Source organism: Pristiophorus japonicus, chromosome 11 (assembly GCF_044704955.1).
Source record: "Pristiophorus japonicus isolate sPriJap1 chromosome 11, sPriJap1.hap1, whole genome shotgun sequence".
NCBI lineage: Eukaryota > Metazoa > Chordata > Chondrichthyes > Pristiophoridae > Pristiophorus > Pristiophorus japonicus.
In genome coordinates this window covers 129,104,608-129,119,811 of record NC_091987.1, presented here as the reverse complement: position 1 = coordinate 129,119,811, position 15,204 = coordinate 129,104,608, and the positions used below count along the sequence as shown (strand labels likewise).

The following is a 15,204-nucleotide window of genomic DNA, read 5'->3' as shown; positions in this document are numbered from 1 at the left end:
GAAAAGCCGGTTTTCAGTGTGTAAATGCGCATGCGCTGAAAACCGGCTTTTCCGATCTGTCAATTTTCTGGCTTGACAGATCCTTTGTATCTCGGGTGCAAGGACACTTGCAGGGCAAGATTTCTGATTATTTACGAATATCTTGCCCTGCAAATATCATTTAAAATCCTTCACCTGAAAAAGCAGGCGTATAGCCTACTTTTACAGGCGTAAGAATTTAAAAACATAGAAAGAACATGATTAAAATAAAAATTTTAAAAACACATGTTAAAACCCTGCCCACTCAGATAATTTTATTTTAAACCCTAACCCTAACTTTTTTTTTTTAAAAAAAGATCAGGAAATTTTTTTAATTTAAAAAGACATGTGTAACATTTTCATTTCTATTAGTTTATTGTGTGAGGTTTTTTTTTAATAAATATTTTGTATAGTGTTTGTGCGTTTTGGGGTTTTTCTCATTCATAGTAATAGGAGATCGAATCTATTATGAATGAGAAATACTTACCCGTGATTGGGTGTCGAGGCACACGTGATTCCTGCGAACATCCAGACATGCACACGCTGCACGTCGTTGGGAGAGGAGGCCTGTGAATCGGAAGTCCCAATGTGCCCAGCAGCTCCAGGTAAGTGCACAGTTTATTTCTATTTTTTTAGGATTTATCCGTGGGAAGCCCTCCTCGGAATTTCAGGGCCATTAACAGTGGTCCCAGCACTGATTCTTGTGGACCACCGCTTTTTACTTTCTTCCAATCTGACTAAACTACCATTACCCCTACTCTCTGCTTTCTATTTTTTTTTTAGCCAATTTTCTGTCCATGTGGAGTCAGCTATTTGTCCCCTACTCCACATGACCTAACCGGTCATGAGCCTACTGTGTGGTACCTTTTGACAATCCAAGTATATGAAATCTACTGCATTACCCTTGTCTGCTCTTTCCATTACCTCTTCAAAGAATTCTATTAGATTAGTTAAAGCATGACTTAAAGCCTTTGGGAATCCATGCTGACTATTATATTTTCTGTCTCTAGATGCTCTTCTATCATTTCTTTCAGCATCTTTTCTATCACTGACTGGTTTATAGTTCCCAGGTTTTGTTTCATCTCCTTTTTTGTATATAGGAACAACATTTGTGGTCCACCAGTCCTGTGGCACTCCTCCCTCTTCTATGGAACTTTTGTATATATAAGCTAGCATTTCTGCTATCTCCTCCCTAGTTTCCTTGAGTATGTGTGGGTGCACACCATCCAGACCTGAGGTTTTATACGCTCAGTTTTGCTAGTTTGTTATTTTCTCCCTTTCTATTCCAATTGTATTAATCTTTTTAAGCTCAACTTCTAGTGAAGTGTCTATTTTGTAATCTCTTTAGTAAAAACTGAGGTGAAGCTGTGATTCAGCACTTCTGCCATTTATCTGTTCATTAAAGACCACCTTCTTAGCAATGATATTGACAGAAAGTGTGTAGGCAGATGCTACATAAAACCATTTGTTCAATACAGGATTAATATACAGATAATTATTTTTATAACTAAATTAGGATTTATTACCTGAGAGTTTATCCTGCTCATCCTTTAGTGGCCCTAACCCTACTTTAATTTCACTTTTATTATTTGTGTCTATAGAGCACTTAATCATTTTGTTTTATATTCCTTGATAATTTGATTTTGTAATTTTTTTTTGCCTTCCTGATGGTTTTTAACTTTGCTCTGAAGCTCTTCATATTCCCTTTTGTCCTCCTCCCTTTTAGTATCCAAGTACTTCCTATAAGGTCTTTTTCTTTAGATTCATTTTTCGCTTTAGTTCTATATTCACCCATAGTGCCTCATAATTAGCTTGCTTTTTTGTCATTTAGTGTAATATATTTCTCGAACTCTATTGATTACCCTTTTAAAGATTTCCCACTGTTTTTCTGACTTTATTTTTCAAGATTTTATCCCAGTTCACCTTCTTTAGTTCCATCCTCATGTCTTCACAATTTGCTCTATAATATGGGTTATATCCAGCAATAATTAGTTGCCAAACCTGTTCGCTATGTAGCCATGCTCCAGTCATATCTACAATATTGGCTCCAGTTCATCCATTTCGTTTTGAATACTCCGCACATTGCTGTACCAACAATTTAAATTGTTTTTATTATTTTCTTTGCTTTTTCAGTAGTTATTTATCTTTATGTTTTATGACTTCATCAGATCTCTGGCCATTCATGCTTTCCTTATTCCTTCCTTTAGTTTGTCCTTTACTGATTTTTCCTGATCCTTCCTACTGTTAAGTTTCTGTAATTTTTACCATGCTTCCCCCACCACCACCCGCCCGTCCCAATGGTACAGCTCCTTCCTGCCTCAGTATTGGAGCCAGTATCCCATGAAATGTAACCCCTCCTTTAGCCAGGTGTTGACTTTCCTGAGGTGAAACAGTGAGCTGCAGTCAGAGTCCCAGGCAGTATCACTTGTAACAGAGACCACACACTCTCTGTGCCAGAGGATAACGATAGACTGATGTTGTCAGCAAGCAAGGGGCTGAGGACAGAAAGTTGGGTGGTCAGAAGCTGAGAGAGAAGAGGCATCAAACCAGTGGGTTTTATGGATAAAGTGACTTTGGTGTATAGTACATCGATCACATCTTCTATTGTAAACACCTATACAAACATATCTGTAGGATTTCCCATTTTAACACCTACTTGTTGCACTTTTCTGGTGACACCTGTAATGTTTTTAAATAGGATTTTCCCATTAATGTGACAGTCTGAAAGGCTGGAATAGTTTAAAAGCTGGTGGCGTCTGTGTGCAGTTGCAGGCTGTGGCCACTGGGTGGAGATGCAGAACAATTTTCCATCTTCTGAAGCCTGAATGAGCCCATGGTTACAGTGCAAAATACTGTACTTTTTAAACCCATGGGTGTTTTTTTTTCCATTGAGCAATGCCATGGGACATTATCAACTAACACACACATTTGGATTATTGCCTCGCCTTCACCCAACAACTTGTATTTGTATAGCGCCTTTAACATAATGAAACGTCCCAAGGCGCTTCACAGGAGTATTATGAGATAAAATGTTGTCCAGTAAAGAACAAGTATCTAATATTCTCTACAGAAATAGCCATAATGAAAAGGTTGCTATTTACAGAACATAAAACCTAAAGCACTTTTCAAGTTATAGGCCGTGCTTAAGACAGCAGCCTAAGTGTACAGCTGTATAACACACCTGTACAATACACAGCTGTATAACACACCCCTATATAATAAATATACCTGTGTGTGACATTACAATGCAACCCCATGACCACCACTGAAACACACTGTGGCTCCTGCAGCAGTGTCAGGAAAATCCAGTAAATAAATAGGTCTTCCTGACCCTCAGGCTAAAAACTCTGGCAATGGTCACTGGTTCTGCGAAACCCCTGAGTGCTGGCAGTCAGAAAACAATATAAAAGTATTGTTAAGCTGGTAACCCTGAAAGGTGATTTTTTTTAAATCCTCCTTAAAGGCTATCGTTAGCAGAACAAAATCTACAGATCTAATCTTCCTCACCTGCTGTGTGTGACATTACATAAGAAAATAATGAACATTTATATATCTGTAAAATAGCCAGTACATGGTACCTATTGCATCCTCGGGAGGTAGATTGACAGAGTCTGTGTACAGGTATTCTAGAAAGGCACGGTACACCGGATAACTAAACTGGTCGATTTCAATCTCCTCATCATCATGGAGCATGGATCGGAAGTGTTCACACCTGCATGATAATGAAGACATATTAAGACATGAATTCACAATGTAAAATAGAAAATATCAAGAGGAAATCCAATGACAACAGTGGACAAGATACTCAAGGTCAAAGGCCATTACAACAGATTTTGTAACACAGCACTCTCATCCCGTCACTTCTACCATAAAAAACATGATAAGGAAGCATTTTTTTAAAAAAGCAACTCTCAGGAAATTGAACTGTCAAAAGGCCAATTAGAACCTGCAACACAAGAAGTATATTTACTTTGCCTGTATGTTAATTAGCTTTAAATTTAAATTTATTTTCCAGAGCAGCATTTTTTTTTGTTAGTTTCCATGGGTCCACCCCACCCCGTTCAGCCTCCCCCCCCCCCCCCCACCCCACCCACCGCCACCCCCTGTTCAGCCCTTTCCTCTCCTTCCCCGCCCCCCCACCCTCCTCCCTGTCGGAAAGAGAGACACTGACAGAGACAGAAAGAGAGACACTGACAGAGACAGAGACACACTTGGGGGGTTTGGGCCTGTCCCAGCATGCTGTTGGAGGGCTCCCGGTGCTGCAGGTGGGGAGTAGAAACTTCATTTTTATTTATTGATTGATTTTTTATTATTTTTTTTTAAATTTCTTTTGATTGATTTATTGGTTGATTTATTGGTTTATTTATCATTTATTTATTGATTATTGATGATGGCCCTTTATTTGTAAAAGTGAAGTGTTTAATGCTTGTAAACTTCGCTCCCTTGCCCCATCTCTCGTTCCCTACACCTGATTTATAAGTGTAGGCAAGGTTTTTCTGAGCGTACAAAAATCTACACTTACTCCATTCTAAGTTAGTTTGGGGTAAGTTTTCGCTGCCTAAACTTGCAAAACAGGCGTAAGTGGCTGGTAACACACCCTTTTGAAAAAAAAAACTGTTCTAAAATGAAACTATTCTAACTCATTAGAATTGGAGCAAACTAAATGCCGAGAATTGCAATTTCTAAGATACTCTATTCTAAACTAGTTGCTCCAAAAAAATAGGAGCAACTCGAGCCGAAACTTGAACCCTTTGAGTCAACACCACTTCCAGTAAAATCCTCCACAATCCCAGGTGCAGAGGCGAGTAAACGGGCCCAATGGTTTGTGGAGGAGGAAGAGAATGCAAGTTCAACACCCGTAAAGTGACCGTCTCCAGTTCCTGTCTGGCAAGTAACCCTCATTTAGTACAAAAAAATCAATGGAGGGGAAGGAAATATAAATAAACAAAAACAGGTAGGTGTTAAGCATCGCTTTATATGAGCAGAAAGAAGTGGAGAGGCGAAAAGGTTTTGAGGGAGAATTCCAGATCTTAGGGCCTAGATGGCTGAAGGCACAGATCCCAAAGTGGAGAATGTGTCAAGAGGCTAGAATTGGAGGAACGCAGGGTTGTCGGGCTGGAGGAGGTAACTGAAATAGGGAGAGGCCATGGAGGAATTTTAAAACACAATCAGGGGTTTAATATCCACAGCCTGTAAGGGGCTTCACACAGTGTACAAAACTGAATTCATTATGGAGAACAAATAACTTGAATATTTAACAAATCTAATCTACAGAATAATGGTTCAATTTACAAACCCTTTAAAAAGCTGGATTGCACTCAGATTTTAGAATAGTTCTGAACCTAAAGGAAATCCCTCATTAATTCTCGGACAGTGAACGATTTCTCACATGCATTAACAATTCTGGACACGAGTGCATGACTGAGGATTTTGGGCCGGTACCTTATTTTGAGAACAGATTTGTGAGCGTGGATAATCTTTCCATCCACGTGGAACTTTAAATCTGAGGTGGCCGTGCTGTCAAACTCTTTCTTCATTGATTGTGCCACTGTCAAGTGATTGTCACTTTCTGCAGCGTCAGAAGGATAGAATGGGGGAAGGGGAAAAGAAGAGGTGAAGGAAAGAACAGAGAACAAAATCAAATTCATTACTCTTTTGTAAAACAAGAACATATAGATATCGATCTTGCTGATCTATCATATGGAACATTCAAAATCCAACACTATTTTTGATATAACTTTCATATCTTTTTTCCTGTTTTGTTTACAAATGTTTTAAAATAAAATTATTTCCCCAGAACTTGTTGTGAAGTATTGTAGGAAAGGATCTCTTCCCCTCTCTGGTCTCAAGACTGAAGGTCTCTTGTTTCAAAATCATTTGTTCTACTTTTATTAGTTAAAGGGCCACTCAAAGTTTCTTATTGGGACAAGTTTATTGTTTAAAATTCTGAGATTTCAAACGCCACACGGGTATCCCAGATTTTCACGCAGACAGAAATTACGTCAAGGCTTCAGAAGATAGATAGAACTTCACAGGTAGCACGGAAACAGGTCATTTGGCCCAAACACACGCTATTGGTGTTTATCTACCACACCAGCAGCTCCCATTTCCTTTGCTCCAACCACCTATCTAACCCATTCTTAAATGTTGACACAGACCCCTCTGTTCCATCACCGTAACTTTGCCAGAGGTGCAACGGAAACCCTGCTTACGTGCATACAAGTGGGCTTTCCCCACATTTTCGGCAAAGTTACGGCAAGGGAGTGGGAGCAGCTCTGAGGAGATTCTGGGCCATGGTCCCTGCTTCAATCGGCAACTCCCATAGTGCATTCCACAGCCTCACAACCCACTGTAAAAAAATCCAAAACTTCTCCTGCTCTGTCAATAAATCTCTTGTGCTTAATCTCAAATTGATGTTTCCCTCGTTCCAGATCCCTCGATCACTGGAACCTGAGGAACATCATGATTTATTTCACAAGGAGGAACACAAGCTTGTGCCAGTGTTCATTTGGAGTTCACAATCTTAACCGATGTGAGGGCACGGAGTGGAGGGTTAGTCAGCACAGGCTGTTCTTACAGACCACCATGCTGTATGGGACCTGAAAGCAAGTCCTTCACTTGGCCTTCCCACTTAGCCAGACCTGGAGCATGGAGCAAGCAGATCAGAGAAAAGAGGAAGGGAGGAAAATCATTGTTTAAAAAAGATCAAGAAAATCCCATTTCATACATTTATGCAATAAATGACAATAAAAGATTAAGTAAAATGAATTATATATCTGACTGAATGCGTGTTGTATTTTTGATAATATTCAATAAGGTCTACACTCCCACATTCTCTCTCATCACTTCAAATAGATTGTATCGTGAAGGAGTTCTATTTCTGGCACAGCGTGAAATTAATGAAAAGCAAATTGACATGATTATATTTAGCCGACTCCCAGCTGTAACCATTTCCAATATACTAATCGCAGTCTAATCAACCATTTTTATTATCCTTCGGGTACTGTATTTGCTTCTCCGAGTGTTGTACAGCTGCACACTTTAATGATGCAACCAGCTCGATCTTCAAAACTTCAGATCTTTGAACTGACTGCCCCTGGACAGTTTTCAGTTCGCAAAAACTTTTTAAAAAAACATCTTCAAAATGGGTTAACTTTACAGCGATAAGGCTAGATGCAATGTACTTTGGTAGGAAAAAGCAGAGTATTTTTTAAACGGAGAGATTGGGAAGCGCTGGTGTTCAGAGGGATCTGGGTGTCCTTGTACACGAATCACTGAAAGTTAACATGTAGGTACAGCAAGCAGTTTAAGAAAGCAAATGGAATGTTGGCCTTTATTACAAGAGGATTTGAATATAAGAGTAAAGACATCTTACTGCAATTATATAGGGCCCAGGTGAGATCGCACCTGGAGTTTGGTTTTCCTTACCTAAGGAAGGACATACTTGCCATTGAGGGTGTGCAACAAAGGCTGGGATGGGGGGGATTGTCCTATGAGGAGAGATGGAGCAGACGAGGCCTACATTCTCTAGAGTTTAGAATAATGAGAGGTGATCTCATTGAAACATACAAAATTCTTACAGGGCTTGACAGGGTAGATGCAGGGAGGATATTTCCTCTGGCTGGGGAGTCTAGAACCAGGGCTCACAGTCTTATTTTAAGAGGTCGGCCATTTAAGACTAAAATGAGGAGAAACTTCTTCACTCAGAGGGTGGTGAATCTTTGGAATTCTCTAACCCAAAGGCCTGTGAAGGCTCAGTCTTCGAGTATATTCAAGACAGAGATCGATAGATTTTTGGTTATCAAGATAATCAAGGGATAGTGCAGGAAACTGGAGTTAAAGGTAGATCAGCCATGATCTTATTGAATGGAGGAGCAGGCTCGAGGGGCCAAATGGCCTACTCCTCCTCCTAGTTCTTATGTTCTTATGCAATATTTCAATAGCTTTATTACTGTAGTAATGCCATTTTAAAAATAAATTCATTCTCAGGATGTGGACGTCGCTGGCAAGGCCGGCATTTATTGCCCATCCCTAGTTGCCCTTGAGAAGATGGTGGTTACCCTCTTCTTGAAGCATTGCAGTCCGTGTGGTGAAGGTGCTCCCACAATGCTGTTAGATAGAGAGTTCCAAGATTTTGACCCAGCAAAGATGAAGGAAGGGCAGAAGGGCAAAATATTTCGAAGTCAAGATGGTGTGCCTAAACACCAACATTGACCAGTCTTCAAAAGTAATTTATTGGTTATGAAGTGCTTTGGGACGTGCTGATGTAAATACAAGTTTGCTCGTAATATTTATTTTAGCATCACAACGCGTCAGCTGAAAATAAACAAACTCTTCACCCCAGGAGACCGCTGTTTGTGTTCAAACCTGGCAACAGTGTAAGAATTAAAGAGACATCTGCACTAGGCAATGACCATCTCCAACAAGAAATGGTCCAACCATCTCCCTGTAAACGCCAATGGCATCACCATCACCATCACCAAGACCCCACCAACATCCTGAAGGGGTCACCACCGGCCAGAAGCTTAACTGGACCAGATATATCAACACTGCAGCTATAACAGGGCAGAGACTGGGCACTCCCCTGACGAGTGCTTTACCTCCAGAGTCCTTAAAGCCTCTACTCACCTGGATGGCAACAACACTCAAGAAGCTTGACACCATCCAGTACTAAGCAGTCCATTTAATTCGTGCCTCTGCACTGGATTCAATATGGAGTCCAGTGGCACAGGCACCAATCAGCCAAGTCACAGCCCCGAATTTACTGGATCAGCTCCTTCAAAGCCAAGAGACCTCGATGTGCCAGCCCTCCTCCTGCTCGCCCTCCTTCACTGGGCTGGGAGATGATGCCTCTTTTATGCACATTCTTCTCCTACATAGTTAAACACATGTATTCACTTATTGAAAAAAAACTCTTTCAAACTTAGAAACTCCCAACTCCCTCACCTTTGGTCCTCATGAGACCTCTGCCATTCTCAGTCTATTAATCACTCCTTTTCCCCCTACTTTCCGTGCTCTTGTTCCCAGCAAATCAATCGCTGTATTCCATCCCATCACCCCCTCCAGTACATCTCTCCCCTCCCATCTTCACCCCTTCAAGTAGGAGGGACGCAATTCTAATGGCCTCACCATCAGTCATCAGATCTGGCTTCACCACGCAAAGCACCAGCGTAGTCTGCTCCACAGCCAAAATCACCTATTGTTCCATGATCTCCTGGAAGGCAGAGACAATCACACACTCCATTTTTCCATAACCAACTACCCTCTTGAACCTCTCTCCTTCACCCATCTACCTCACCTCAAGCACCAAATGTAAGGAGTTCATAGATTTCATTGGCCTCAATTTTCCCTTGTTATTTGCACCTTTTTTTGGCGCGCACCGCTTTTTTTTTGTCCTAAGTTTAAAAAAATACAAGTTTCCCCAATCAATATGCACCAGCAAACTCAGTTAGTTAAGATTTTTTTAGGTTAGTTTTTTTTTTGTCAGAGGGCATAGCCTGCCACCCGTGCCAATTCTGGTCAGTTAGGCAAGTTTGACCAGCTCAGAGTTACTTCAGTTCTTCTTAGGCCGGCGTATGTGATCTCTGTAGAAAAACCTTCTGGCGAGTTAAGAAAATCGGCGCAGCAGATGCCCGGACAGCAGCAGCAGGAGAGGCAAGAGAGTGGGAGAGTGGGAGAGGGGGGACGGGGGGGGGGGGGGGGGGAGCGGTAGGAGAGAGCTTTTTGGATATAGTTAGGTGAGGGGACCGGGAGGCCAATCGGCCAGGGATAGGTGCAGGGACCGGCACCGGGAGGCCAATCGGCCAGGGATAGGTGCAGGGACCAGGACAGGGGGGGGGGGGGGGTGGGTGGAGGGAGAGAACTTTAATAATTTAATGGAGGTAAGTTGCTGTAGTGTGCTTGAGCTTGGTTGCTGTGAGCTGGCTGCAAGTGTCACTTTCCAGCCTCAGCCCGCATTGTGTCCCTGGCTACCGTGGCAACCCGATCTTTTTGGCGCAGATCAAGGCTCCACCCCCAAAACTAAACGACAGGCTAGGCGGCGCCAAAATGAAGAAATTGAACGGGGAAACTTGGAAGATTTTGTTTTGCCGTACTTGGGGGGCCCCCCCCAAAAACGGCGTAACTCTTCAAGTACGCCAAAAAACAGCTTTGGGGAAAATTGAGCCCATTATCTCCAAGATCACCTTAGCCACTTCCTCCTGCTAACTACCCATTTACTCACAATCACTCGAACCTGGGACCCACCCACCTCTGCAGTGTCTTACCTATCTTTCGCAATGCCATCTTGAAGCTCATCTTATCCAGACCTTCTGCTCTCTCACTGAAATCCTCACTCAACTCCCCGTCTTAGCCAAAAATATGAATCCTTTCCTCATACAAGCTGAACTTTAAACTCCAATCCTATCCAACAAGACACTGCCTGCCTCAGCTCCTTCCTTTATCTTCTGCTGGCAAGACTCATATTCACATCTGAACCACCCCCAGACTCCACTACTCCAGCTGGACTCCCATCCTCCATAAACTCAAACTTGTCCAAACCTCTGCCACAAGAATCCTGTCCCACTCACCCATCAACCTGTCCTTCATTGCTCCCAGTCCACTATGCATCACATGTAAAAACCTTGTCCTCATTTATAAATCCCTCCGTGGCTTTGCCTCACCCTACATGTGTCAACTTTGGCTCGGTACACTTGCGTCCGAGTCAGAGGTAGTGGGTTCAATTCTCACTCCAATGCAGTGCTGAGGGAGTGCTGCACTGTCGGAGTTTTCATCCTTTGGATGAGATGTTAAACTAAGGCCCCGTCTGCTGTCGGGTGGACATAAAAGATCCCATGGCACTATTTCGAAGAGCAGGGGAGTTATCCCCGGTGTCCTGGCCAATATTTATCCCAAAATCAATATAACAAAAACAGTTTATCTCCTCATTATCACATTGTTGTTTCAGGGATCTTGCTGTGTGCAAATTGGCTGCCACATTTCCTACATTATAACAGTGACTACACTCCAAAAGTACTTCATTGGCTGTAAAGCTCTTTGAGATGTCCGCTGGTCATGAAAGGCGCTAGAAAATACAAGTCTATCCCTGCAATCACCTGCAGCCTGTTATCCCTTCTAACCACTCTGCTCCTCTGCACCCTCATCTCTCTTAGGTGGCAGAGCATTCATCCACCTTGGTCTTACTCTTTGGAACTCCCTATCTGAACCTGTCCACCTCCTTTTCTACTTTTACAAACTTCCTCACGACCCCTCTCTTTGACCAATCTTTCAGTCACCTCTCCTAATCTCTCTATTCCAGATTGCCGTTTGTTTTCCTTGTGCTTAATTGTGAAGCGGCCTGGGATGCTAAGGGTGCAATACAAGTACAAGTTTTGTCTTCTATTCCTTCTTTACCATCTGAGTCATGTCACCATCAGTTAGCCAGAACTCTGGGGGTTCTGTAATAGTTATTCTCTGTCAGAATCATATAGCATGCAGAGTCTCGGCATAGAAGAATTTGGACAGAAATTATGTACAGTTTTACAATTAAGGAATTGTTGTTTGACAAGTGAGGCAACCCACAAGAAGCTAAACACTTTGTTAGAGAAATGCAGGAGTACAAGAGAACAGTGCTGCAGAGTTGTGAGTGCAGTGAATTATTAGAATACACAAGTACATGCTCCACTCCTGGTGAGATAGTTGAATTTTTTTTGCAGCACTAGACCCACATTCACTGCATCTAGCACCTCGTGTCACGCTCACCCAGCCCTCTGTCTTCTTACCATCGAGAGGGAAAATAATCTCTGCTGCACCATTACATTAACTGGGATACTCTCAGTACAAAAGATAGAGGCCACAGAATTGCATTCTGAGACCTTTTTTAGCCAATACATAGCAAGCCCAACAAGAGGGGGGGCAATTCTGGATTTAGTGTTCAGGAATGAAGCTGGGCAGGTGGAAGGAGTATCAGTGGGTGAGCATTTTTGTGACAGTGAAAATAATTAGTTTTAGCATAATTATGGATAAAGACAAAGAAAAAACAGGAGTAAGGGTTCTAAATTGGGGGAAGGCCACTTTTACTAGGCTGAGAAGTGATTTAGCAAAAGTGGACTGGAAACAGTTACTTGAAGGTAAATCAGTGCCAGAGCAGTGGGAGGCATTTAAGAGGGAGGTACATGGAGTTCAGGATAAACATAGAAAATAGGTGCAGGAGTAGGCCATTCAGCCCTTTGAACCTGCACCACCATTCAATAAGATCATGGCTGATCATTCCTTCAGTACCCCTTTCCTGCTTTCTCTCCATGCCCCTTGATCCCTTTAGCATTAAGGGCCATATCTAACTCCCTCTTGAATATATCCAATGAACTATCAACAACGCTCTGCGGTAGGGAATTCCACAGGTTAACAACTCGGAGTGAAGAAGTTTCTCCTTATCTCAGTCCTAAATGGCCTGCCCCTTATCCTAAGACTGTGTCCCCTGGTTCTGGACTTCCCCAACATCGGGAACATTCTTCCCGCATCTATCCTGTCCAGTCCCTTCAGAATCTTATACGTTTCTATGAGATCCTCTCTCATCCTTCTAAACTCCAGTGTATAAAGGCCCAGTTGATCCAGTCTCTCCTCATATGTCAATCCAGCCATCCCTGGAATCAGTCTGGTAAACCTTCGCTGCACTCCCTCAATAGCAAGAATGTCCTTCCTCAGATTAGGAGACCAAAACTGAACACAATATTCCAGGTGGGGCCTCACCCAGGCCCTGTACAACAGCAGTAAGATTTACCTGCTCCTATACTCAAATCCCCTTGCTATGAAGGCCAACATACCATTTGCCTTCTTCACCGCCTGCTGTACCTGCATGCCAACTTTCAAGTACTGATGTACCACATCACCCAGGTCTCGCTGCACCTCCTCTTTTCCTAATCTGCCGCCATTCAGATAATATTCTGCCTTTGTGTATTTGCCCCCAAAGTGGATAAACTCACATTTATCCACATTATACTGCATCTGCCATGTATTTGCCCATTCGCCTAACCTGTCCAAGTCACCCTGCAGCCTCTTAGCGTCCTCCTCACTGCTCACATCGCCACCCAGTTTAGTGTCATCTGCAAACTTGGAGATATTACACTCAATTCCATCATCTAAATAATTTATATTGTAAAGAGCTGGGGTCCCAGCACCAAGCCCTGCAGCACTCCACCAGTCACTGTCTGCCATTCTGAAAAGGACCTGTTTATCCCGACACTCTGCTTCCTGTCTGCCAGTCAATTCTCTATCCATGTCAGTACATTACCCCCAATACCATGTGCTTTGATTTTGCACACCAATCTCTTGTGTGGGACCTTGTCAAAAGCCTTTTGAAAGTCCAAATACACCACATCCACTGGTTCTCCTCTTGTCCACTCTATTAGTTACATCCTCAAAAAATTCCAGAAGATTTGTCAAGCATGATTTCCCTTTCATAAATGAGAGAGAATTCAAACAGGCTGCATTTAGACAGGCTGTGAAAATTCACAGACACCAAGTCAGAGATGCTACGTGAGTGGGAGCATGTTGCATTAAGTCATCAATCAACTTGACATTTTAGGACCTTGGGTAGCGAGCCAATTAAAAGGTTAAAAGACTATTAATTGAGCCAATAAGGTCAAAGGCGGCGAGTTCTTTTCTGTAAATTGAACCCGGTATAAATACAGCCATTTTGACCATGTGATATCAGAAGGACAAAGACCTGGCTTAAAGCCAAGAGCTTGTTACTGCGGCCAAAATAAAGATACATTAAAACTACAATCGGAGTTCGTATTTCATTGGAAATTAAGAGATCTAACAATAAATCCATGCTGACTTGGACCAATCCTATCACTGCTTTCCAAATGCGCTGCTATTTCATCCTTAATGATTGATTCCAACATTTTCCCCACTACTGATGTCAGGCTAACTGGTCTATAATTACCCGTTTTCGCTCTCTCTCCTTTTTTTAAAAAAGTGGTGTTGCATTAGTAACCCTCCAGTCCATAGGAACTGATCCTGAGTCGATAGACTGCTGGAAAATTACCACCAATGCATCCACTATTTCTAGGGCCACTTCCTTTAGTACTCTGGAATGTAGACTATCAGGCCCTAGGGATTTATCAGCCTTCAATCTCGTCAATTTCCCACCTAATAAGGATATCCTTCAGTTCCTCCTTCTCACTAGACCCTCGGTCCCCTAGTACATCCAGAAGGTTGTGTGTATTCCTGTGTGAAGACAGAACCAAAGTACTTGTTCAATTGGTCTGCCATTTCTTTGTTCCCCATTATAAGTTCACCCGAATCCAACTGCAAGGGACCTACGTTTGTCTTCACTAATCTTTTTCTCTTCACATATCTATAGAAGCTTTTGCAGTCAGTTTTTATGTTTCCAGCAAGCTTCCTCTCGTACTCTTATTTTCCCCCTCTTAATTAAACTCTTTGTCCTCCTCTGCTGACTTCTAAATTTCTCCCAGTCCTCCAGTTTGCTGCTTTTTCTGGCCAATTTATATGCCTCTTCCTTGGATTTAACACTATCCTTAATTTCCCTTGTTAGCCACGGTTGAGCCACCTTCCCCGTTTTATTTTTACTCCAGACAAGGATGTACAATTGAAGTTCATCCATGTGATCTTTAAATGTTTGCCATTGCTTATCCTATAACCCTTTTAAGTATTATTCGCCAGTCTATTCTAGCCAATTCACGTCTCATACCATCGAAGTTACCTTTCCTTAAGTTCAAGACCCTCGTCTCTGAATTAACTGTGTCACTCTCTATCTTAATAAAAGAATTCTACCATATTATGGTCACTCTTTCCCAAGGGGCCTCGCACAACAAGATTGCTAATTAGTCCTTTCTCATTACATATCACCCAGTCTAGGATGGCCAGCTGTCTGGTTGGTTCCTCGACATATTGGTCCAGAAAACCATCCCTAATACACTCCAGGAAATCCTCCTCCAACGCATTGCTACCAATTAGGTTAGCCCAATCAATATGTAGATTAAAGTCGCCCATGATTACTGCTGTACCTCTATTGCACACATCCCTTATTTCTTGTTAGATGCTGTCCCCCAACTTCACTACTACTATTTGGTGGCCTGTACACAACTCCCACTAGCGTTTTCTGCCCTTTGGTATTCTGTAGCTCCACCCATACCGATTCCATATCATCCAAGCTAATGTCCTTCCTGACAATTGCATTAATTT

General features: G+C 42.3%; 1 protein-coding gene across 4 annotated transcripts in view; it reads right to left on the bottom strand.

The window, feature by feature from the left end:
- The window catches only part of rcbtb2 (regulator of chromosome condensation (RCC1) and BTB (POZ) domain containing protein 2), a 70,842-nt gene that overhangs the window by 15,594 nt on the left and 40,044 nt on the right, over positions 1 to 15,204 (bottom strand). For all 4 annotated transcript variants that reach the window (XM_070894045.1, XM_070894046.1, XM_070894048.1 and 1 more), the window contains 2 exons: positions 5,461 to 5,587; positions 3,597 to 3,730 (listed from right to left, as the gene is read on the bottom strand). In XM_070894045.1, coding sequence (XP_070750146.1) covers positions 3,597 to 3,730; positions 5,461 to 5,587 — 261 coding nt within the window. The remainder of the gene's footprint in view (positions 1 to 3,596; positions 3,731 to 5,460; positions 5,588 to 15,204) is intronic.